We start from the raw sequence: 26,382 nt of genomic DNA on the forward strand, positions 1-26,382 counted from the left end.
GAGAATTCGCGACGATGGCGACGACGGCTCGGTGCTGGAAAGGGACGCAGTGAAGCTGGCCTCGGCTCGGATATGACTAATGTTTATTTGCTCGAGGTGTATTTGCTGCTCAGTAATTGCATGGCCTTCGGATGAATCTTTGACTTCTAACTTCTCATCGCTCCTTTCCCTGGTGAGTCCGCCGGTTGTGGTCGTTCCTCGGTGTGTTTTGACAGAGGCCTCCGTTTTGGGTTCCGCCCTCCATCTCATAACAACAAAAACAGTTGCAGAGAGCTGCGCTAGCTCAACCAGCTAATGTTAGCTAGCCAGCTTACTGGTTGGTCTGTGTAACAGTTACTGATGGCAAACACCAAGTACTATGAAATTGCAATAGAACAGCACACTATTTAATCGTAAATGTTCACGTCGGCTGCTTACAATCCAAATATCCACTTTAGACTATGCGTTAGTTTGCTAGCATTACTTTGCGGTTGCGTTATTTTGACAAGTTAAGATAACTACTGACGTTAGCTGCCTGCAGGAGATCTAGCCTAACGTAACCAAAAGAGAGGGAAGATGGGCAATAATGTTACTGCTAGCTAGCTAGTTACTTCTGTCTATTGACATGGGTAGTTATCTACGAGACGAACTTGTTAGCATAATTGACGTTAGCTACTTTCCGTGTTCCTGTTATGTTGCATAGCACTTGGCTTGCTAGGACTTATTGAGATTAGGTTACGATTCAGAATTGTTTGGGCATGGCTTTTGGTTTACTGTAGCTCATTTTGAACTGCCAACTTTACGTTTCCTCGGCCAATGCTAGCTAACTTGAAACAACGTTAACATGTTAGCTAACATTAGCATTTGTTAACGGTTTTACTTGGGAGTGGGAACCAGAACGTTAACTTTAAAACAAACTGAATCTATTTTTCCCACGCACGAAGTTAGCCGACATGTATGCTTTTGTACGAGTTAATCCTTTTTAGTCACTGCTAAGTTCAGTATTACTAACAATAACGACTTGGCCGTTAACGTAGTCAACTAATTGTTGTCAGTCATTGCAATTCATCGTCAAAATCAATATTCCTTCGCGTATTACTAGGTAGGAGATTGAGGCTGTTTGCTTGATAGCGTTGCAGCCTATGATGCATGGTAGCCTGTCACGGGATAGCAGTAACGTTAAGGCTCTAAGGGGCTTAGCCTTCCCTGTGTGACTCTAAACTCAGACCCAGACTGAGCCGTAGTCATGAGCCCGCTGCAGTAAACAGAGCCCGTGTGTGTGTGTGTGTGTGTGTGTGTGTGTGTGTGTGTGTGTGTGTGTGTGTGTGTGTGTGTGTGTGTGTGTCTCAGATATGCTTTATCAGGTAGCACCAGTCCAGCAGTATAAGCTTGACTGCTCAGTCAGTGAGGTAATGACCTCCTCTGGCCTCTTCACGCCCCTCTTGACGACCAAGCCGTGCTGAGGTCCTCTTTGCCGCTGGTACAGTGGGATTTTTGTCTTGTGTCTGCCTTTCTTAACCGTGGATGTTCCTGAGAAGGTGTGTTGAGGTCTTTCTCATTCACTGACCCTCTCAGATCACATTTCGGTCTCTGCAAGAGTAGCTGACCTTTACAACTATTTGTGGGCCTGTATGCGGAGAGATCCCTAACAGGTTGCCTGTTTTGAAGACCTATCAGGCAATATTACTTTAAGGATACACTTGATAAAAATATTTTAATGTTGCCTGAACAAATGGTGAATGGCATTTTTACAGCTGTACACTAAGCAGGAAATTAACACCAGCCACCAGCCAAGTGCTGTGAAATGTTTGGCTCTGCCAGGTATGTGTCATGGCTTGACCAGCCATTTGGGCAGGTGATCAACCATTGTTGGGGGAGTGGTTTAACCACTAAACCTTTCATTTGTTTGTATTAAGATGTGATGGCTGGGGTTTAAGAAAGTACTTTATTATTACATTAAAACACACATACAGGTGATGCAAGTGTGATGGTTTGGTGCCTGGCTATACCTCAGCAGTGGCCAGGATACACTTTATGCTGTACTTGATCCGGCGACTCTCCTAAGCCAAGTCTGCATGGACTGAGCTCCTGCCATATTTATATCATGTACGGACTGAGTGTGCTTGTTTTTTTTTTTTCTGGAGGTGAACATTAGATGAGCAGTTCAAAAGACTGAACCATTTCTCTTTGCAGGCTAGATGGACCAATTGGCTCCATCCAATTGGCTTTTTTCTGTTCCACAACTGAGTTTAAGTGGTATCTCTGAGCTCACATTCAAGCCACTGTGACCACCAGTAAAGCTATATTTGCAAGGGAATCAAAAGAGCTTCTGTAGCTTGTACATTTCCGTGAAAAAGACTGCTGTTTGCAAAATATGGACATGTTTGTTAGGAAAAGCATTTGCTCATTATTCAGGTGCATATTTGCCTTCAATTCCACAGATTTCCATGTCTTACTTGTGAGAGTTTCCAAACAGGATCATCAGGACTGCTCATCGTCCGTTACTGATTGTTTGTGGTAAGTCTAAAATATATATCACATATCTTTTTTATGTGACGTTTTTAGCCATCTGCTCTTAGTTTAAATGCGGTTGTCAGCATATCACTATGTTTGATGTAACTGAATATAAGCTTTACTGGAGGCCTAAGACCTGCTATTGCTAGCCAAGCCTCCTCTTGTTGTGCCATTTCATGTTGAATTGATTTGCTATTGAATGTCTGACTGCCCAAACAGGGGCTCACGATCTCCTGCTCGATCATGGGCAACAGTCAGTTCACTGCCTAGACCCATTCCCTGAGAAAGTATTTATACATCCTGATGCGTGTGTACAACATCACCACTACAATAAAACAGCAGTTTGACTGGCCTTCAAAATTCAGCCACTCCCTGCAATGGTCCATGTGCAGTCTAATTAAATCCAACAGAAACACTGCAGATTAATATAGTAAAGAACGTTCGTTTGGTCTGTCATTTCAGGTAGTCATTTCATCCAGAGGAGATGCAGTGATCTGGTAGATGAGACTCAAAATTTGCCTTTTATGGCGAGGTAGTAAGGCATTTGTTGAAAAAGCAACACTGGAATGAAACTATTTAGATGATAAACATGTATTTTTTAAAAGTATGTTTTGTGTTCTTTTGTGCCTTTATACAAGAGTGGACAGTAGACAGATGATAGGAAATAAGCAATATAGTGTATGGATCATGAATTCTGTTCTTATAAATGTTGCTCCATATTTTACAATAATGATCCCAGTGCTGCTGGCTGCACAATGGTTCAACTCTGGCCAGAGGAGAACACAGAAAATCTTAATTTGAAAACCACACGTTCGAAGATGATGGCTGCTTTCATTTTGTGTTTCAAAGATAATGTCTTAAAGTCACCATGTACAATATAATTAACATTTTTCTACCAGAATTACTTATTAACCATCTCTGTTCTTCATGTACAGACTGGTCCAGGCCGGAGTTCTCGTTGGTTGACCCACACTCCTTCACAGGGGCCATGGTAAAGTACCTTCAGTTAATACATGCTTTGGCCAGTAGCTGCAGTGTGGCCAGTTTCCTGGGTGCAGTCTGCAGAATCGGAAACTCTCCATTGATTTTAACCTTATCAGCTCTGCTTATCAGGAAGCAGACACTTACATCAGCTGCAGCCGTGTCAAAGGTCCTCCAGGGCGACTGCCTGAGCAGGGCAGGTTTCAGTTTTCACTGCAGAAATTTGTGTTGTGTCTTTGCATCATAACCTAACCACTGGCTTGGGTGTGTGTGTGCGCGTGCACATGTGCAGGCGCGTGTGTTCTTGTGCTTTTGGCTCGCTGCTTTGCAGCAGCTGCCCCCTGGCTGGCCTCGGCACGCTGCTCCTCAAGCCATGGTGACCGTTTGTATCAGCTCGGCCCATGCTGAGCCAGCAGCCCACAGGATGTGCCATCACCATCCGTTATGTGCCATCTCGTCCACCTTAATCTTTCTTTGCACACTGTTAGGACTAAACTCTGACCCTGACCAAACACAGCCCATAGATTCCTGTCGATCTCTGTCAGCACAAGGCCAGACATTTTTTTCCACCGGTTTGCCCTTGGGAAAAAAAATCCCTGACTCTGCTTGTATTTCCACGCCTCACATTCCCCGCTGATAAGCATCCTCTGTGAAATATGTTCATGCATAAGACTACTGTGACCTGAAATATCGGCCCTTATGAAAGCCTACAGAATGGAGGTGAAAACTGGCTTTAAACAAAAAATGTCTATAATTGGATTTTTCCAACCAAAAAGTTGATTTAGACTGTCCTTTCTTTTGTGTAAATTAATTACCCTGTCTATTTCCAGCTTTAGAGTTCCGTGTCTTACTGGCATCTGCGATACTATGGCTTGTTGTACAAGGGATGATTATAGTAAATTAGCCTTGGTTGCACATTACAGTGGGGGTGGCAAGGAGAAGACAGCCATGTAAAGTAGCGTAAATGCAGCACTGTCAAGTTGGTTTTAAATCAACACTGTCACGACAGCAGTGACTCCTTTTCCCCACAAAACTACTGCCATGATGGACTTGAGTGAGGCGTTTAACTCTCCAAACAATTCCTGCAGAGCAGCTTAGTGGTCAAAGCCATGAATGCGTGCATCAGTACACGAGTGTCTGTCAGGAGCAGGGTGATAAATATGGAAATACTCAGCCAGCCCTTCCTTGTACCAACATTTAAAAAGCCATATTAAAACCAAAGAAGATTGTGGTTGTTAAAGTTGATAGCAGTGTAGTAAAGAGTTAACAGGCCTTTTCTCTGCAGGAGGAGGAGGGGCAGCAGAGCTTGGAGTGTATCCAGGCCAATCAGATCTTTCCCAAGAAGTCCCCCGTCCTAGAGGAGGAAAACATGCAGGTGAGGAAGCTGCTACCCTTGCTGCTTATATCTCGCTGTCAAAAACCCAGTTAACCTCACAATTATGTCTCAATACGTTGTTGAGTTTCTGTAATCACTTACATAACCACCATTAAGCTGCATGTGACTTAAGATCACTTTCAGTTCGACCAGTCTCAAGTGATACCTGAAACCCTATAATCTAAAAGTAGAAACAATCTTGTTTTGTTGTTTATGCTGAGAAAGACATACAACAAACAACAACAAAATCTTTACGACAAAAAGATTTCATCGTGAAGATATTCTTTGATGACTTACCTGCAGCTCTGAGAAGCTTCAAGTTAGCATTTATTCTTTAGCCAACTGGTCAATCAGACTGTTTATGTGGTTCCTTTGCTTTTGTCTTGCTTCCTCATAGAGCCCTTATGCTTTCAGTCAGCTGGTTGCTGACATTTGGAAGTGGTTGTTGTGTAACCTGAAATACAAACATTTCATCAGTGTTGTACAGTACTGCAAATGCTAATAGTTTGCAGCCCACCGAAAATGGCAGATCTGGTCAATCCTGATTTGAAAGGTGGTAAAGTTCTTGTTCTTGTTCTAAGTGGTTCTGAAGAAAGGGTGTACAGTTTACACTTTAAGACCTTAGATTTACCTGTGAAACATTTTGCCTGAATGCTGCAGGAAAGCGGTCAACATGCTGATACAAGTTGCAAAATAGTCATGATGACTATATCTAGTGGAACAGTCGATCGTACCACAGCACTCTGTGCATATATCATTATCACTGTTGATCTCTGCGGCTCTGCAGTGTGTTGGAAATGTTTTATCTCCTGTTGTTGCCAGGTGCCCTTTCCTGAGCTGCACGGAGAGTTCACAGAGTATGTGGGGAGAGCAGAGGACGCCATCATCGCAACGTCCAACTACCGCCTGCACATCAAGTTCAAAGAGTCCGTTGTCAACGTAAGTGTTTTTGAAAAGTGAGTGATGGCCTTCGAGGTCATGGACGATTAGAGAATGTCTCTCACACAGCTTACAATAACTCCAGAATTAATTACGTTGTCTAGACTGGAGGTCGTGCGAAAGTGTGTATTAATGTTTTGTGAATGGACAGAGTTGGGGCCATTGTGCCAGCACTGTGGTGACTGGTCCATTCAGAGCTGATCTGCATTGGCAGCAGTGCCATGTGACTCTTCATCACCTCTGTTTCTACACACGCCTGTCTGCTCAGCTTTCTCTATTCACTTGCCATTGCCTTGGTTGCAGTGGTTCCAGAGGGGATGCATAACAGTTGGTCTCTCTCTCTCTCTCTCTCTCTCTGTCTTTCTCTCTCTCTCTCTCTACTTTAAGATAGACTAGCTTTGTTAACAAAGTATGATACTTTATGAAATGAAACCTTCCTCATTTGGTACTGCAAAGATGTTTACTGTACTATGGTGTCTTATTTTAAACAGAGCTTTGTATGCTTCTGCTACTGCACTGGCTTATTGCGACCTGAGTCACCCCACACGTGTGTGTGTGTGTGTGTGTGTGTGTGTGTGTGTGTGTGTGTGTGTGTGTGTGTGTGTGTGTGTGTGTGTGTGTGTGTGTGTGTGTGTGTGTGTGTGTGTGTGTGTGTGTGTGTGTGTGTGTTCTACATTGTGGGCTTTAGCGTTGCTAGTGGTACTGAAAAAATAACCTTTTTTTTTAGAAACCGTATTCTATGTTGTTCAGTGTATTATTTCTATATACTATATTCTATATACATGCGATTCTATGAATGTTTTTTTAAGCCACAAGTAATAATATAATCATTTGATGAAGAAATGTAATTCTGAATGCCTTAGGAAAGGATGTGATGTGCTATGTTCATATCACCAAACTGCTGTGCTGCTGATATGTGAGAGCAGGAAAGTTGCGTAATGATAGATCATGCACTATAGAGAAAGCTTTTGACTGTTTCACTTCCTTCTCTTAAACACAATTCACACATTTTTAAAGGATACTTCTGATGGTGCTCTAGATTTTTCTTGTTGTCAACAAATCCCATTAAAATGACCAAAAACCAACCATGAATTTATCCTATCAACAAGTCTTGTCTGTGCTGTTCAAAAGCTATTAAAACATGTCAGTGAGCCTCTGGTTCTTGGCTCACATGCTGCCTCTCTGTGCTCACATCAGACAGAGCCAAAGTTCTCCTCACACATATTTGGAAGGGTTGATGAGGCGTTTGCATCACATGGCAGAGTTGTCAGAGCTCACAAATCAGATGGGAGGTGCTGCAAGAGAGTGAGAGGCTGTTAACAAGCAGCCGAGGAATTTTGATGTTGGCCAGATTATGGATGTAGATTAGAGGGCAAGAATTAAACTGTGGCGGCAGGATGCTCGAACATCCGGAATGTGCTGCATTAGCAGTCGTACACAAGCAGAAAATAGTTACAAATCGCCATGCATCACTTTTATTATTGTCCTCTCTGTTTTGCTTTGGATAGAGTTGTTGTTGTGAGGTGTCAGTAAGTACCCAGCAGAGCTGCACGGCATGGAGTGCTTGACTTGAGTGTATAATCTGTGTGTGCCTGTCTGTTAACTGGCCACCGCCTAGAGGACTAGAATCCTGCTTGTTCATCCTGCTGAATACTCCGTGTTGGATTAATATGGACACGTTGAAAAAATATGAGTGGGAATAATCTAGCCACACAAACCATTCAAGATTTAGTTGTAGTCGGGTTGAACAATTAATCGAAATATTATTGAAATGACATATTGACATATCTTGCAAATATAAGACATACTTGTTTGTTGCCGTCTCCAGCATTTCGCATTGTCTTTTTTATATAAATATATTTTTTGAGTGAAAATAAAATTCAAAAATTCCCACTAAAATTGTGACTCTATCTAAGCTTATTCATTTATATAGCACTTAAAGCAAAACAGTTTTGGCTTAACAAAGACAGACATCTATATACAGGTGTACACATACAACCATAAAGACATATATGTGCAGCATGGATGTGTAAATTAAATTATAAGTGAGTTTAGACATGATTTTGCGATCAAGGCATTAGAGAAAGATAAAAACAACTTAAAGCCAGAAGAAAAAAGCTGTCTCATCTGAAAAGAAACACCGGACTCAGCTGGACTTGGTGGAAAAATGTCTCACAAAAATAATCTCAGTATGATTTTTTTTTCCCCCATCATATCATTCAGCCCTAATTTGGAGCTCAACCTGCTGGTGACTGGCTGCTGATCTGGGCTCTGGACTGTGTGTGAACAGTAGCTTGAACCACACCTTTAGTGAAAGCCCACTGTGCTGCTGAAATGTGGCTCTTTACTAATTAATGGAGCTTAGTCAAAAGCAGCGTAGGTATTTCCCTGCAGTATTCAAAGTATGCTCTTAAGTCATAAGCACATGGCAGTTCTGTACTTTGGATAGTATTTGCCTATAAAAGATAAGAATATAGCTCTGGGCCAAAAGGGAAATGTAGATACAAGCTCTTCACAATTTAGTATTGAGTGTTTTTGTGCTGCCATACCCATAGTTAAGAAGATTATGTATAGAGCTTAGGGAGATGTGATGTGAAAAATTAATGGAAATGCACCTGGATAAGTAATCTGTGTGACTTGGATATTTTTAGCACCATGTGGCTGAATGATCGTTTGGTTTATGCAATTAAATATTTGACCTAAACGTGATGTTGCAGCACGTGGCTGGTTCTTGGCATGAAAGTGTTTTACTGTGACTACAGCTAATTTGCTAAATGGATTGCCAGTTGCAGTCCACCACACCTCTTGTACTGACTGCATGTGTTTGATTAGTACATTTTCCAAATGCTCTATATGTTGTTTAATTCAAAGTTTGACAGAGCGTAGGGTTCATACTCCTTCCTTTGCTCCACAGGTTCCTCTCCAGCTCATAGAGTGTGCTGAGTGTCGGGATATGTTCCAGCTTCATGTCACCTGTAAGGACTGCAAAGTCATCAGGTATGATACACTCCTGCAACCTAAAGTCATTTCAACTGATACCTCCTCTTTGTCACAAGCATAGGAAACTTGAATCGTGCAACAGAATGAAGATGCATTTACCCATACAAAGAGCCTATTTCATGCCTTTTGTTCAGACTCTCAAAATCCACACAATAGAGCTGCTGCACTGCCTCCTGCACTAAACTTAACAGCTCAGTTTGTTTTGTATCCTGCATATATCCTTTTTCTTTGTCACTTGAAATAATCACCGGTGAAGAAAGCCACCACACTTACAGGTTTAACCTGTAACAGTCCATTAAGTGTCTTTTCAACAGTTCACTGAAGCTAGTATGTCACTTTCTGTCGACAATAATTAGTCAGTCACACATCAATGAGAGCTGCATCACTGCCAAACCTTTCTAGAATCCAGTGTTTGACCTAGGAAATAAAGATAGTAAAATGTAAGTAAATAAATATCGGAACAATCAAATAAATAATGACATTTTAAGAGCTGCTCACAAGACCACATTCATATTGTAAATATCCATATTGAAAGTTGGAGCATGTTGAAGGTGTAAGGCTGGCTTTTGTGTTTGGTCCCCCAGGTGTCAGTTTTCCACCTTTGAGCAGTGTCAGGAATGGTTGAAGCGCCTGAACACAGTAGTGCGCCCTCCATCTCGCCTGGAGGACCTCTTCTCCTTCGCCTTCCATGCCTGGTGCATGAATGTGTACGCTGGCGAGAAGGAGCAGCATGGCGAGTTGTGCAGACCAGGTACCCTGCTGCCTCTCACATGTCCTCACGTAACCCCAGCTGAACCTCCTCTGCTCTGCTCTGCTCTGCTCTGCTCTGCTCTGCTCTGCTCTGCTCTGCTCTCCTCTCCTCTCCTCTCTGGTCTTATCGGACATCTCTGCTCTGTCTGTAGGCGAACACGTGACCTCCTGGTTCAAGAACGAGGTGGAGAGGATGGGCTTTGACACTCAAAATGCCTGGAGGATATCTGACATCAACAGCAAGTTCAGGTAATAGCAGATTTCATTCAGGATAGTTGCCGCAGTGTTGACTTCCGTCAGTCACAGCGAGAACAGAGATCCATCCTTTGCTTTCATTACTGTGCTGCACAAGTCTGTGTGTGTGTGTGTGTGTGTGTGTGTGTGTGTGTGTGTGTGTGTGTGTGTGTGTGTGTGTGTGTGTGTGTGTGTGTGTGTGTGTGTGTGTGTGTGTGTGTGTGTGTGTGTGTGTTAGACAGTGGGTGGTTATGTTATTGTACTCCACTGGTGCTGCGCCCTGGGCAGATAACAGCCCAGCCCAGGATTAGGTGTCTGTAGACAGAGACCTTTGTTGAGCCATCACAGCCCTTTGGTTCTCTCTCCTGGCTTGTAAAACCATTGCTCTCTCTGCCCCTCTGCTCTGTCAGGCTTTGCCCCAGCTATCCTCAGCAGCTCCTGGTGCCAGCCTGGATCACTGACAAGGAGCTGGAAAATGTGGCGGCCTTCCGCTCCTGGAAGAGGTTTCCTGCTGTGGTTTATAGGTTGGTGTGTTAGTTTCAAGGCAGAAGGTCAAACATGTTTATGACCACAAAGCAAATGAAAAGTTTTCTTATGTGCCGATCCGCCTTTTTGTTTCTGAAAGGAAGGAAACTATCTTCAGATAATATCTTTATGGCTTTATATCAGCGCCACTGTGGACAGAGTTTACTTTGGCATGGAAAACCACGTCATATTGCTAATTACTAATGACTAGCTCTATCCAGGCTTTATTTCTCTATTTGCCTCTATTCAGAGTTTGTCAACAAGGCCAAGACCACTGACTTAACCAATGACATACACTGTATTATGGCTTCAGTGAATTTTGGCCCTTATGTTTAAAGAACATTGCTTGGGAGCTTTTGATGCTTGTTTTAGAAAAACTAGCCCCAACCAGAAATGGCAGCTTTGAAAGCCTGTTTTGTGTGTCACAGCACCTGAAATAAATGTGAGACAAAAATTTGCTTCTGGGACTGTGAAATGACCAAAGCCAGTGGTTCACAACTACTACTACTACTGCTCTTGTGTTTTAGACTGATGGGCTGCCAAATTGTGCAATTTCAATATTTCAGTACCATCTTGGGCTTCAGGAAACTGTGATTGGCATTTTAATTAGACGAAAGGTCAGAAATATAACATACTATCGGGATTAATCTAATGGATAGCTGGTCAATGCTGTCTCAGATGTCTGTTGTATGTTGTGTTCTGGCTAACTTCTTCCTGGTTGCCCTGGCCACCCCCTCACATAGGCACCAAACCACGGGGGCTGTGATCGCCCGCTGCGGCCAGCCAGAGGTCAGTTGGTGGGGCTGGAGGAACGCCGATGACGAGCACTTGGTCCAGTCCATCGCTAAGGCCTGCGCCGTGGACAGCAGCTCGCACAAACACCTTTCCAACGGCAGCTACACCAACGGCTCTGACCTGCCTGATACTGACTTTGGTGAGAGCTCTTACTCAATCAGCCTCACTCCACCCTCTCACTCACTCACTGACATACTGTAGACACCCACACACAAACACACACTTCCAGCTGAGCACACACCTACCACAACACACAGACAGATATTTCCACACTGAGGTCTCACTGTCTGCACGAAAAGCAGGCGCTGCTGTGGAGTTCGACCTGTTAGGGCCTGTCTGAAGCAGCTGGTTCAAACTAACACTCACAGATCACATTTACTTCTTATGTCAAACAGATTCTGATGGACGTGCCTGGGTGAAACATACTTTCATCCTAATAATTTATTTGGAGTTTTTTTGATTGTGTTACCCCTCAGTTCTAGTTTGATACATCCTGAATTGTACTAAGAAAAGATCTTGCTGTTCTTTGTGTCAGAATCCTCCATGACCAACAGCTCAGAGGTGGAGACATTGGCCATCCAGCCCCACAAGTTACTGATCCTGGATGCCAGGTCCTATGCTGCTGCTGTGGCTAATAGGGCCAAAGGGGGAGGCTGCGAATGCCCAGGTAGGTCTTGTCAGCTCAGTCCTTGGTTCCAGGCCGAATTAGGTCAGTGTGAGCTGTGGATTCAGGAGCTCAGTTAACTGCAAATGTGATTGTTCTGCAGGCTAAAATTAAAACCACTTTATGTTTTCTCATTTTTTTAAACACTGTTTTTCTCCTGTTTCAGAGTACTATCCCAACTGTGAGGTAGTCTTTATGGGCATGGCCAACATCCACTCCATCCGCAAGAGTTTCCAGTCTCTGCGTTTCCTCTGCACCCAGATGCCTGATCCAGCCAAGTAGGGTTTTTTTTTATACCTCCAGCAGTGCCTCTGATTTCTCCTGGTCATAACTCTGGAGCTGTGTGGGCTAAAACTATTAAATGAAAGCTCTGAATCTTTGTAGTGGTAGGAACTGTAGGTAACTAGTAATCACAGCTGTGTTTTGGTCTTGGCTATACATCTGTGCCTGATTTAGAAAGCCTGGCCCAACCCCAAGCAGAGGATCTCTTTCCATCTGCACTCCCGGACTCGACGTCACAATGATGTGTAATTGAATCATGCCGGCTTGAGAGAACGTTGTTGAAAGTGGTTAGAAGATCAAATCAGGAAACAAAAGCAGACTGAAAAATCCTGCTCACTCTGGATCCTAGCTCAGCATTTGTAATAGCGCTGCAACCGGGATTCTTTATTTGAATATTACTTAGAGTCTTTTGCACAGAGTTTGGTGTTTATGCAAAAAACTGCAGGTTGTACCAATTTCTCATTATGTCTAGGATTTGTCAAAAGCTTGACCTAATTTAGATCAGTTTACAAAACACAATTGCTGATGCTCTTTGATGCACAGGTCAAAGAGTGGTCAAAGGCTTGTCTCTGCCACAGACACTCCAGGTTTATAGACAAACAACACAGTGCTTTCAGAAATACCCCAGATAAGACAAGTGAAACATTTACTCGTAATTGAAGTTGGTCAAGGTCTATGTATGTCTCCCACTGGTCATGTAATATTTTGCTTTATTACGTAGCCATTATCCAAAAGAGCAAAGTCATTTGCTGAACTTTACCAAACATAGGGATTTTAAAGCTGCATTCATATGTTAGTGGCCACTAGGGGCAGAAAAACATCCAAACAACATAGCTGCCACCATATCACTGGTGTGTGAAGTTGTTTTTGTCAGCATGTTAACAGTTTCCTACGTTTACATCCAGCAGATAGAGAGACACATTGTTGCATACATTGAATCATGCCTCTGGGCACCTGCCAAATGCAAGTCTATTTGCTCTACATTGGCATCTTTTTTGATCTGCCCCAAATCCTGATGGAAATATCTCCAGCTATTTAGCTGCTAAATGGTCCACTATGTTCACCAGCTCGCTGCTAATGTTGTGTGTCTGCTGTTTGATTGCAAGCAGGTAGTATACAGTGGGTTTGTCAGAGCTTGTTTGCTTTAAGCAGTTATAATCGCTATTTTTATAATAACAGTGTATGAAATGACATCAAATTAAATAATGTGACAGGGATCACTCAAAGTGATATATCTACAGAGAATTTTCACCTGAATCTTCCTTTGATTTTTGTCACTGTATAGTGAGTTTCAGCTCATTGTTTAGCTGAGTAGCTGGTGAACATTGTAGAGCATTTAGCAGCTGAAAAGCAACATGCTTCCCTCAGGAGTTGATGGGAGACCAAAAAGAGTTAAAAGACAGAGTGAATATTGGATCTATTTTCATCAGAAGGCTAAAAACATGTCTCCAAATGAATGATAGTGTTGCTCCATACCTGCTGGATGTGTAAATTAGCAACTGTTTTCAAACAAATTCGCCATATGTTGTTTCCACTGCTGCCAAAAAAAATATCAGTTATTGCATGTTTAAAAGCAATTAATGTGCTTAGACATTTTTCATGTTAATACAAGTTTAAGTTAAGCAATACTGGACAATTAAACATATCAGTTGTTAATCTGTTTACCACTTTTGTATATTTTTGAGATTAAATAAACTTAGAAAGTAGAAAGACAGATTTACCGTTCATGATTGTGCTCTTAACCGTGCAAACTCATGAAGACGGTGTTGACAGAGTGCAAACTAACTGAGGCTATAAATGCCCCCATATGTGGCAGTGTTCCATGCAATGTACTTGTCCTTATAAACCATGTGTGTCTGGGGCATATGAGGTCCTCTGATGTGTTTGCTCTGTTGCTGTCTGTGTGTCTGCAGCTGGCTTTCTGCACTGGAGAGCACCAAGTGGCTGCAGCATCTGTCCCTGATGCTGAAGGCGGCACTGCTCGTGGTCAACGCCGTGGACCGAGACCACAGGCCGGTCCTGGTGCACTGCTCTGATGGCTGGGACCGCACACCTCAGATTGTTGCTTTGTCCAAGCTGCTGCTGGACCCTTACTACCGCACTATTGAGGTACAGATGAAGACTCTACTTCCTTAAGTGACATCCCAGACTGTCAACCACTATTTTTGGGCCATATTTCCATGAAAACTCTCCTAACATTGATGTCATGTAGTAACTGATGTTGCCAGTGCAGCTAGAGTCAAATTTGAGAGCAGAAAAATTAATCTTTTCACTTTATTTTAACATTTGTTCTTATCTTTTTATCTAACTGTCAGTGTGATTGTTCTGGTTGAATCTAAGATCTTGTGACATGTTCGTGCAGGGCTTCCAGGTTTTGGTGGAGACCGAGTGGCTGGACTTTGGCCATAAGTTTGCTGACCGCTGTGGCCATGGAGAAAACTCTGAGGACCTGAACGAGCGCTGCCCCGTCTTCCTGCAGTGGCTGGACTGTGTTCACCAGCTGCAGAGGCAGTTCCCATGCTCCTTTGAGTTTAACGAGGCCTTCCTGGTGCGTTGAAGTCAGCTATTGCATTAAGTCTTGATTCTGCTCAGATCCTGAGATTAGATGCCTCAGAATGTTTCCATGTACAGAAGTGGTAATGGCATGCTTCTGATTCAGTGTCCGATTGTGAGCCACCCATATGCAGTTACAGTTCGGGTTGCTTGAGAACTCCTGTCATCTTTCCTTATTATCATACCTGTGGTGTGTGTATATACAAGCCTCTACATGTCAGTTTTTGTGTGTGTATGCAGGTGAAACTGGTGCAGCACACCTACTCCTGTCTGTTCGGCACCTTCTTGTGTAACAGTGGCAAGGAGAGGGAGGACCGCCACGTCCAGGAGAGGACCTGCTCTGTGTGGTCGCTGCTGAGACCAGCCAACCGCACGCTGAGGAACATGCTGTACTCCTCACACTCCGAGACCGTACGTTCACTGCCTACCCCTGTGCTCCTGCTTTAGTCCTTTAGGAAGTGGAGCACTGCTGGTTCTAGATTTCTTCAATCTGATGAAACTGTTAAATAATTAAGCTGACAAAATATTTTCTCAAGCATGTTTAAAAAGTTCTTCACAAACAGTAAACCTGCTAGCTATGCAAGACAAAGGATAGAAAAGCAGTTAAAGCTGTTGGAATTAATCTGGAAAGCGTAGAGTCAAGCCTCTCTCGGCCTGGTTTCCAAATCCTAAAAGTTTAGGCTGCAAAGTTTTCAGATGCGTTACGGGAAAGATGAGCTCCAGAGCTGTTTATTTTATACTGCCTCTTTAGATTCATTGCTAGTTATTATGGTCTCAAGTTGATTTAGGAGCCTTTTTGCCACCCTTCTGAGAATTACATTTTTGTGGTTACCGTTGTTTTTGTGTTTGAATTTCTGTGTGTGTGTGTGGGTGTCATGGCTGTAAATATTGTCCACTCACCATGAGGGGAACATCATATTCTCAGAACTCATTTGCATTCAGATTCTGATTCTTGTTAAATCGTACTCAAATTGTCACATTATAAAGTGCCTTGTTTTCTTTCTTCATGTGTTTCAGACTGTAAGATTTCTCTGTAGATCTTTCTACTGTTATTTGTCATTTCTTGCTGTTTCTTCTGAGTTAAGTTTGCAGCTGTTGTTGCAGGTTCTCCATCCAGTGTGTCACGTACGCAACCTGATGCTGTGGACAGCGGTCTACCTGCCCAGCTCCTCCCCCACCACCCCCTCCGATGACTCTTGCGCCCCCTACCCTGTGCCTGGTGGCAACCCTGAGGACACGCCCCTGGCCAGGTGAGCCTGGCGCGCTGGCACCCGACCCCCCCCTCTTCCTCCCTCATGTAAGATAAACACGTGTTGAGGACTCCCACAGCCAGGGGGGCCCGGCTTTTCAACTCCACTGCTTACATACTTTGCTTTGCCTGGGCCCTTACAGTCACAGATTCTGTTTTCTGCTCTGCTTATCTTGTGTCTCATGACAGTCATACCGTCAAGAGAGAGCAACAGGAAGTTAGTTTCATTTTAATGTTGACATGTTTCTGACAGCTGGCTGTGATTTAAAGGGGCCAAGTCTGAATACTGCTCTTTCATTATGTTTGTGCTGCATTATTCGTGTTTTGATGAGCCTGACATCTGATTATTTTGTTAACTAAACATTTTGTAAAGATTATGTGTGCAGCTACAGATTGAATCATAGGGTGTCAAACACACTGTGCCATTGTTATGTATTGAAATACGCTTTCCCGGCTGTAATTAATCTTGTTTCCTCTTCAGACGTACGAAGACTCGGTCCTTCGACAACTTGCCCAGTGCATGTGAGCTGGGAAGCTCACTGGCTCCTAACCGCCGCTCCAGTGACCCGAGCCTCAATGAGAAATGGCAGGACCATCGGCGCTCTCTGGAGCTCAACATGGCAGTGGGGCCTGAGGGAGGGGGGAACCAGGATCAGGAGGTGCGGCCTAACGGAGTGGGGCCTTATCCTGACGGAGTGGACTCTGAGCTGGATGACAGCCCGCAGCCCCGGGGCTCACATACTGAGCTCGGGCAGGGGGCCCCCGTGAGCCCAGCAGAAGCAGGAGAGGAAGCAGAGGAGGCAGAGCTCTCTGTGGCCGTGGGTGTGGCTGAGGGCCAGATGGAGAACATCCTTCAGGAAGCCACTAAAGAGGAGGCAGGAGCAGATGTTCAGAGAGAGGGAGGTGCTGCTGTCACACATGTCATAAACACTGTTGACGTAGAGGTGGAGAAAGAAGCAAGAGTTGAGGAAGATGACCAGTGTGCCAAGGTCAATGGCACTGAGATCCAGAGAGAAGCATTTGCTAATGGTCACCATCCAGAAAATGGTGTAATGGAGGCTGAGGAGGATGGTGAGTCTCCCCCAGAGGAGGAGGAACAGCAGGCAGCAGAGGATCTGGTGAAGCAGGATGTAGAGAACTCTTCTGTACAAGAGGAGGTTGCACATGGACCCAGTGAGTCTGACTCAGGTGAGCCAGAGCAGCCTGCAGCCCATAGAACTATAACAAATGGCTTTGTGGACAGATCACCTGAAGAGCCAGGTGTGGATGAGGAGACGTGCCCTAACTCTGAGTCTGACCATGGTGTCTCGGAGCCGGGGGAGCAGTTGGATAAAAGGGCCTCCCTCATGGAAAGCTCCACAGAGACTTTAACTGAAGAGGCCTGCAGCAAGTTGGAGCTACCAGCACTGCCACCTGTTTGTCTGAGTCGTCAGCCCTGCAGTGATAGCAGGAGCCAACCGCCCTGCTCCAGGAAAGAGAAAGGACCGGAGACAGGCGAGCATGTCTGTATCAGAACTTTAAATGGGGGCAGCAAGCGGCCCTCTGTCAGTGCCTTTCAGTCTGTGAGTGCTGACCTCAGCAGGGATGGGGTTTGTAATGGTGACACCTCTGAGGGGGAGCCCTGTGGAGGACCTCACTGGGCCAAAGGGAACGGGGAGAAGGCCCCTCTGAGTCGACAGGTGTCCCTAGCAAGTTGCAACTCCCTGATCCTCCATCCGCGGGGCAGCTGCTCCCAGCACCGCTGGTGCCACGCCCTGCTAGGCCGGGCCGCCATCAGCCCAGAGCAACCTTCCCGCAGCCATCTGGACGATGACGGGCTGACGCTGCACACAGACGCCATCCAGCAGAGGCTGAGGCAGATTGAGGCAGGGCACCAGATGGAGGTGGAGACTCTGAAGAAACAGGTGCAAGAGCTGTGGAGCCGCCTCGAGAATCAGCATCACGCCGGCTCCCACAGAATCAACGGAGACATGGGAGACGAAGTGGTAAGATGCTGACGCGGTTGACCATGAAAATGACTGACCAGCTGATCTGATTACCACCTGGATGTTCCTTCTGATTGTCTGTGTCTTCCTCTGTGCAGACCTCAATGACAGACTCTGAGTACAACCTGGACCCCAACTGTTTGTCGCGCTGCAGCACGGAGCTCTTCTCTGAGGCCAGCTGGGAGCAGGTGGACAAGCAGGACACTGAGGTGAGCAGCCAGGCTAAACTAAAGATGTGTTGTCTGGAGGGAAGGAACAAAACTCCCACAGCAATGGCTGTACTGTTTGTAACTTGCATAACAAGACTTCAGATCTCTTCAGAAATGGCAGTCGTTGATGGTTGATGGTAGGTGAGCTGAGATCAGTCTGTACATTACAGGTGACTCGCTGGTACCCAGACCATTTGGCAGCCCAGTGTTACGGCTGTGAGAGCAGGTTTTGGCTCGCCACCAGGAGGCATCACTGCAGGTAAGCACTGAAGGGTTATCATGCTGCAGAAGCTCAAACCTTCAGTCAATATCCCTGTCATCAACCACTCCTGTCTGTCCTGTTGAGGCTTACAGAGACGTTTCCTCTGTTTAAGCTTGCTCCTCTTCTGTTCAGACTAAGTTTCTTGTATCCAGATACATTCAGACTGCGTCTAGATTAAGCTGAGGCAGCTTTCATTTCACACTCGGCATCTTAGTGAGACTGGAATTCATCTTGAGAGACCGTCTCTGATGGAATTTCATTTCCTCTTCACATAAATCACTTGTTTTTCTGCAGACCAGAGCTCAAAATCACCAGGGAGCTGCTCATTCTTATTGATATGCATATGTTAGTATAAAATATTTCAGTTTGTTGTTCAGCCTCGTCTGTACTACACATGTGAACAGATGCATCTGACCACCAGTAAATATGGGTAATATGATCTAATCTTAATGTGTCCTTAATGTATTTAGAATGTTTCTGATTGTATAGATGTAATCACATAGTACTGCACTTCCTCTAAGCTGTTGGACATTGGAGAGACAAACTTTAAAACATGATCCAGATCGATGCAGCAGGGGTAGCGATATCCTGACTTGATACCAAAGTATGGGTCCAAATGTTAATTCCTACATTTCCCATGATGCAGCATGTTCCCATCTGTGTAATTACACCCTCCGTGCCTGGTGAACTCCCATGGCTTTCAAACTCCACGCCTGCAGTTTGTAGGCTTTCAGTTACAAATTTGAAGTCTCTAGCTCAAGCCGAGATAATCCTGATGACATCATAATGGTGATGATGTCATCATGGTTGCTTTCTCAGAGTTCAGAAAGCTCCCTCAGAGCCGCTCATATTATCCAAATGTTTTCACGAGCTGCAGCAGCTCCCCTTGACAAGGAAATTGGAGTAAACAAGTGGGATGCTCCTTATATCCGAAACATGCCTTGTTGACATGTTAATAGACTGATTGAGCAGTAGCGCCCATTCAAAGTCTACTTGGAAATATCAGGATGTGTTCTGCTTATTTGAAGGGTGCAAGACGAGATTAATGTGGCGCATTCATGTATTCTGCCTCATCTCTCAGTTGCTTTTCTCATTTTCTCATATCACTGTTGTCTGCTCTTTACTTCCTTTTCTTTGTGGTGGGTTGGATCAAGTTAGCCACTTAGAGATTCAAGTAAGATTCAGTTTGGATGTCCAGTTGCTCATTCACTGTGGTCCATACTTGAGATAGATTTGTAAACAATAGTCTGTAGTTATTTCAGCCTTCAAAACACATAAGTGTAGAATGAACAGTGTAGCATTGTAGCTGTTTCACTGGCATACATTTTCTCTCTTTGTAACACACATCTTCAGCAGGAAGTGTGTTTTAGTGTGTTAAGTGTTCTCCACTGTTAAGGCAGTTCTTATCCATTGTCTGCCCCTCTCCTCTACAGTGGCAGGGAGCCTGTCCAGGAGGTCTGGTGAGATCCGGCTCCCCTGTCCCCCCCCTCCACCCTCCATCTTCCACTTTTCTAACCTGGAATCACTAAACCTCCCTCCTCCTAATCCCCCCCACCCCACCCCCAGCTCCTTCCCTTCCTCACCTGCTGCATCTGGTTTCCCTTCACTCTGTTCTAGTTGTCAGCCAACTCTCAGGGAAATCTCTCTTCATTTTGGAGATGTATTGACTTGAATGTGTGTCCTGCAGCGCCAGTGTGTTTCCATTCAGCAGTTTTTAATTGGCTGTGGAAGAGTGGGAGAGTTTGGATTGGTCGAGGGCTGAAAACATGGTCTTCCTCAACCTCTACCCTCCTCCTGCCATAGCTCCATATCAGCACCCTGCCCTCCCCCCCTACCCTCGACACACACTCCCAGCATGCTGCCACAAACTGGCCCCCCTGCATCTCACCTCCCAGCAGCACAGCATGGTAGCCTACTGGAGACCATTCAGTCCCACCTGGTGGTGCAAAAGGCTGGAGACTCAGAGTGAATTAGATTTTTTTTTTTTTTTAAATAATTTGTGCTCAGTGTGCAGCACAGGCAGGTAGAAGGGATCACTGTGTGTGTAAGTGTGTGAGCATGGCCTTACATCTGAATCTGAGCATGGGTATCTGAAACCTCCAGTGTGACCTGCCCTCCTGTCTCGTGGTGATAATGTGTTTTTAATAGACTGAATAATCAAGTTAGCACCACTTTTCTAACCCGGCATGTAGTGCGACATCACAGCAGAGTTGAGCTGAAAACAGGGTGAATGAGGTTTGGTCAGAACTCCAAGCTCCCATAACTTCTTTCCACCTGTTTGATCATGCATCGCAGGCACAGAGCAACAGAGCAACAACAACAAAATCATTTTCTGGAACTCATGTCCACGTCAGCATCCTGTTCCTCCAATGTGTCTTAACTGATCCGGTCAGTCAGCTAAAATGAGCCCATTAAGTCTCATCAGCTAACTTGGTTCTTCAAACGTTGTCAGAGGTTTGATTTGAGCCACACTGCTGCACCGGGTGACATGTTCCCTCATGACCATGAACACACACTGTAGTTCATTCAGAGTTCATCTCACACATGGTTATCCTCTTCAGCGCTAAAATGACAGATCCCATCAGAATGTCATCAGTCACCTCTTCTGTCTCTGATTCCATTGAAAACTTCTAGTTGGATGCATCTTCTTTTGCTCTGTACTTGGATTTGTTCTTAATTTTTAGGCAAACATCTCTTTTTAGAAGTGATTTTAGCACATGTAGGTGTCAATCTTGATTGTGAAAATTCAATTCTGATAATACACGAACAGGTCTTGATGATTTCTTAAATTGAATGAACACTTTTCTGTAGGCACCTGTGAGGAAAGGAGTCATATCCACGTGTGAAAATAATTGAGGTTTATTTTGAAAAGTCTAGAAAAATCAACCAAATAACCATCGGTGAGCGTGTGCATGTGCAGGTTTGAGCTTGACAGCAGCTGTAGGTAAACCTTAAACTGGGCTTGAATGAATAAGAAATCCATGCTTTTATCAAACGGACAGTCAAGCTAACGTACTTAGCATTCCATGCATGAAGAACAGGGCCCTGCTGCAGATGTAATGGGGTTGAATTGTATGCAAAGTAGGTGTAAAGAGGCTCTGTGTGAGGGTCCAGCAGTGACCCGTCTGTGTCTCCCTGCAGGAACTGCGGTAACGTGTTCTGCGCCAGCTGCTGCGACCAGAAGATCCCAGTGCCAAGCCAGCAGCTGTTCGAGCCCAGCCGTGTCTGTAAGACCTGCTACAGCAGCCTCCAGCTCAGCCCGGCTCCCCTGGACCTGGAGCTGGAGAAACCCATCACAGCCAGCTCCAACTGAGCGTCAGAGGAGCGGGACAGGAGGGGAGCGGGGCTGTAGCCGCCAGCCGCTGACACAGCTGCTCTGCTGAAGAGGAGCACAGGAGCTACACAGAATGTCCCGTGTACTTAATGTGTGTGTGTGCTGCAGAGCTGGAGTTTAAGGTGTATATACAGAGGATGACGTGGCAGAGGAGCTGAATGACGTGATGCCGAGCGCTCTGAACGGTGGGTTTGCACAGGGGTGGGTGGTGTGTGTGAGTGTGCGTGTGAGAGGGAATCACACATTCGCCACACGGAGGGTTTGTGGCAGTGACGGGACCCCGAGGCCAGAGGAGTGAGAATGGACATCCTGGTGCCTTGGACCAGGCAGGCAGAGAAGGTCGTCTCACTGTGTTGCTGAAGTCTCCTGGAGGACTTTGGTCCGTTGAATCTTTCCCCCGCCTATCCACGCTTCACATGAGGCTCCTGCGTACCATCGGCTCCCGGCTTGGACGAATGCTTTTCTCTGGAGGGTGTAAGATCAGGAGCCATGTGGAAAATCTCCTCGCAATCAATAGACAGTCCCTCAGCTTTAGAAATGTCTGGAGAGCTGATGCTCACAAATGTTCAGGGAAAAGCTTAAATGGCCAGTTCACCCAAATTCCATGAAAGCATCTTTCCTCACTTCCCTCCAGCTGCATCTAACCTAATAGAACTTTATTAGCACAGGCTTTGACAGCTCATCTGAGATTGCTGCTCCCGCCCCAACACTGTTATTTTCATTTTCAAGAAGTCTGCAGATCATTTTATCAATTAATCAAGTCATAACTTTTCCTGTAAATTGTCAGAAAATACTGACATTTGGCTGTTATGACTCAGAGACAACAGATACAAAGTTTAATAGCTTATATGAGAAAGAAAAGCAGCTGGAACCAGAGACTGCTTGGCACTTTTGCTGGAAATGATAATACAACTTTCTCTGATTTGACCATTTGATTATTAAATGAAAATAACTGTTTGTTGCTCATTGCCCTAAAAAATGCAAGCGGTGCTCCAGAGATGTAGTGACTTTACAAAAACAGATTAATACAAGAATGAGCAGAATGTCCTGACTTTAAATCCCTGTCATGGGTCAAGTTTGGATCCTCCATTTCCCATAATGCAACTCGGTCATAGTGATGTCATATTCGTTGAGCAGCCCTCCCTGTGATGAGCAAGCTGATCGTTAGCTCTGGATGATCCACAGTTTTGGAGCTTGGGTGAACTGTCCCTTTAACAAACTCTGGGCTGAATCTCAGCTCAGCGTTTGCCTGCTTTTGTTTGGATGAGGTTTATCAGCGTTTCACACAGATTGGCACACCTGTGTGTGTGCGTGTGTGTGTATATCTGTACACACAGCACAGCTAATTGACGTGTAAATACAAAATAGAAAAAGAGTGAGTTTGGCAGGCCGCTGAGTCAGCATCAGTTTGTGTTTAACGTGTTGAGATTGAGCCCAGAGAGCAGACAGAGGATGTTTCAGTCCTGAAGGCTCTTTAAAGTCAAACATGCTGTTGGGATATTGACTTTTTTTCCTCCTCACTTCATTCGAATACTTCTCCTGACCACAGCGAGGAGGGTGAGTCATTGTCACCCCTGTGAGTCTGGCAGCAGGACTAGTTAGAGATGTGTAGAAACAGCTTTAGAACATGTGGCCCTTTAACAGCTGAGGCCCCTCAGCTCTTCTTCTCTGGTGGACTGTTATCACTGCGACGTCTGCTGGACTGCACACTGATGTGTTGTGGCGCTGTCAGTTCATGTCAGACAAGCTGCACGTTTTTTGTGCCCGAGACGGAATGACTGTGTCATCTCTCCTGTTAGCCATACCTTCACGCCCTTCGCTCACAACGTCCCCCTTTTATTGTTTTTACCCAGCAGGCACTGGGAGCTGGACCTCTCGCTCACGTTTCAGTGCTTCGGTGGAAATCACAAGGGAAGTTGTGAATTTGACACCTTTAAACTTTTCACCGTTTCATCTTGTTTTTGTTTGTTTTATTCGAGGCGGGAGTCGACCATGACCTCATTTGCGATCTCCGCTTTGATTGGCTCAAACATGACAGCAGCAACAGAAAGGGCTCTTGGCATTTTCAAAAGTCTGTAACTCCATACGTGACACATGTCAGAGAAGCTTCACGGAGACGTCTGCTCTGCCTAGCGCCCATTCAATGACCTCCTTCACACACACACACACACACACACACACACACACACACACACACACACACATTTACTTTTTGTAAAAATAAATGAATAAAATAATATATTCAGATACCTATATAGCATTTAAGAAAAATGTATAGAATCCTTGAATAGTGGCTCACTTTAATTAGTCACCAAAAAGTTTTCTTTTTTAAATTTGTTTTCTTTTGTTATTAATTGCAGAAAAAATCGTATATTTTGCCACCTGTTGAAGACGACAGGTGTTGTTTTTTTTAAATAGAGAAGCAGGGTGTCCTGTTTTGATGCTGCAGTGGTTTCCCTTTTAAATGCGATCATTACTTTGATTTAATTTATTAAGGTTTGGTTGAATTGCTGTTGAAAATCCAGACAATTCATTTGCCACAGGATAATCAGTGTTGGCGAGACAGGACATGAAAGATGCCTCTGATCTGTGGCTGTGGCGACGCTCGTCAGCCAATCACAGAAGGATTTGTGGATGGAAACATTTCCAGGTGGGGCTTGGGGGTGGGGGGCAGTCGGAGGTGTTGTGTAGCACCATGTGACCTCTGACAACCACGTCAAAAAGAAAAAGGAGCGTGTCTGTAGCCAATGATACGTCTATGCACTGAGAGAACAGTGGTCCAAAACAAGCAGCCTGAACCCCAAATCAAAGCCCCCCTCACACACACATTACACCATTCAACCCCATCTACAAACACTACCTCTACTTTGTACACACACTCGCTCATGCACACACACATTCACACTGAGCTTGTAGTTGCTGAGTGACATCGTGGAGAACGGCCTTTGTAGTTACTGAAATCTGTGGTTTTGGATCAGCTGGAGCATTAAAGGTACAGCACACCAACGCAGACCTGTTTGAACCACGATCTTATCGTTGAGACTGCCGGTCTTTTTATTCCTCACCATTCAGCTCGTCGTGTCGGCGGAGAGCCCGCGTGCGCTTCGCTCAGCAGTGTCCCAGATGGTCGCTGTGGTTCGCCACACGCCATGACGACATTTCGGCTGTCAGTGGAGATGCAGAAATAGAAGTGTGTGATTGGCAGCGTGATGGAGCTGTCGCTGATCGTGTTCCTGACATCCTGGTGGATCCCAGTGTGGTGGTAGAATGAGCAGATTGAAGTGTTTAAGGCGGTCAGAACAACAACAGGCTTGAAGTGCTTGTTTGTCTCACTGGCCTCCTGTGGAAGTGGTGAACTGTTGAACCTTTGTTCTCTCAAACAGAATAGAAAAGCAGGAGTTGGTTGGCCCCTCATAGAGGAGACTTCTGTCAATTGAATATTTACAAAAACACTTGACCAACTGCTGCCATGGCAACATTAGTGCAGTCTCTGAATTGATTTCAGACTGTGCTTCTGCAGCAGATGTGCAGCAAATTGAAATTTTAGCTTGACCCTTGCAGCCTCGCTCTAATTCAGCTGTTTTCATCTGCTGACTGAGATAAACTGGAATACTGATCAGACTGAATATCGACCTCACATCACAGACCGTTCAGCTCATAATGGTGATGTGAAGCTGGCCTGTAGTCCTAGATCAGTCCTGTCAACATGATTTATTCTAAGGCTTCACACTCCTCCCAGAACGATGCGTCTGTGTCCTAAATGTTGAATGAAAATGTTTGCCAACACTTCATAATTCATGATCTCTTAAAAAAAGGACTTCATTCGAAAAGATGGCTACATGAGATGCGTGCTGTCCCTGGATCAGCCCAGTCTGAGGTCACAGGGCTTTCACTTTGCTCACAGACACGCTAACGGCCAGCAGCATGAATCCTCACTCTGTATCTTGACCACCGTCACAGGCATGTGGGGCACCAAGCTCGTCTTGTTCAACAATCCATGAATGTGAATTGTTTTAAAAGAAAAAAAAAAGGCTATTTTTTGCACATGACATCAAGTAGACACTGCCACAGAGAGCATCAAAATAAAGCAGAGTGTGCTGTGCTTTTCAGTATTGTAACGAGCATTATGGTTGGTGGCCGTATGTGTGTGGGAGGGTTGGGTAACGTGGTGAACAGGTCATCAGTTAACACGCACACGCACGTTGCCAGGATGGTCCCTTGCTGTGCTTTTTGTTTTTCCTCCCAAGAAGCTCTCTTGGTCTGCATATGTTGTATTTCTCTTCACTCACGCTGACCTGCTCTATCAGAGGCATCACTGCAGCGGCCCAGTAATCACATGACGTGAGTGTGTATGCGTGAATGTATTGAGCATTGGGGTGTGTGTGTGTGTGTGTGTGTGTGACTGCGTGTGTGTGCGCGTCTCTTTTGGTGGAGACTGGTGCCAAGCAGTTTTATTACGGGTCTCTCACAAAGGGATCACTCGTGCTTTTGTTTGATTTTCCTCTCTTTTCCCTCCTGTTTGATAAGCACTTTGAACCTTCTCATGTCTGTCAGAGGAGTGTGTAGCTGTACATAGCAATTTCCTGTAACAACAAGTGCTCCTTGTTCAGTCTGAATATTTTGTTTTGTTGGATTTACTTTAAAGAGCATTACATTGTTGTAGAATTTAAGGAAAAATAAACTAGATAAACCTACTGTGTTGTCTGCTTGCACGACCTGAAACCTGCTCTCACTGCAAACACACACACATAC

General features: G+C 44.9%; 1 protein-coding gene across 2 annotated transcripts; it reads left to right on the forward strand.

Annotated features, from left to right (window-relative positions):
• mtmr3 (myotubularin related protein 3) lies at window positions 1–26,324 on the forward strand. 2 transcript variants are annotated; one of them, XM_070965019.1, is made up of 21 exons: window positions 46–172; window positions 2,421–2,496; window positions 3,429–3,484; window positions 4,760–4,849; window positions 5,672–5,788; window positions 8,703–8,785; window positions 9,373–9,539; window positions 9,691–9,787; window positions 10,183–10,296; window positions 11,041–11,231; window positions 11,628–11,759; window positions 11,923–12,034; window positions 13,952–14,147; window positions 14,401–14,586; window positions 14,832–15,002; window positions 15,696–15,841; window positions 16,322–17,825; window positions 17,924–18,034; window positions 18,205–18,293; window positions 19,730–19,756; window positions 21,438–21,740. In XM_070965019.1, exons 3-21 carry the CDS (start codon window positions 3,482–3,484, stop codon window positions 21,607–21,609), a joined length of 3,708 nt encoding a protein of 1,235 aa, XP_070821120.1. In that variant the 5' UTR covers window positions 46–172; window positions 2,421–2,496; window positions 3,429–3,481; the 3' UTR covers window positions 21,610–21,740. The 2 variants fall into 2 exon arrangements, with proteins under 2 accessions (XP_070821121.1, XP_070821120.1); XM_070965020.1 differs by lacking the exon at window positions 19,730–19,756 and having other exon boundaries at window positions 1–172; window positions 21,438–26,324.
• Window positions 26,325–26,382: the final 58 nt, after the last annotated feature.

The sequence above is a fragment of the Chaetodon trifascialis genome, chromosome 6 (genome assembly GCF_039877785.1).
Source record: "Chaetodon trifascialis isolate fChaTrf1 chromosome 6, fChaTrf1.hap1, whole genome shotgun sequence".
Taxonomy (NCBI): domain Eukaryota; kingdom Metazoa; phylum Chordata; class Actinopteri; order Chaetodontiformes; family Chaetodontidae; genus Chaetodon; species Chaetodon trifascialis.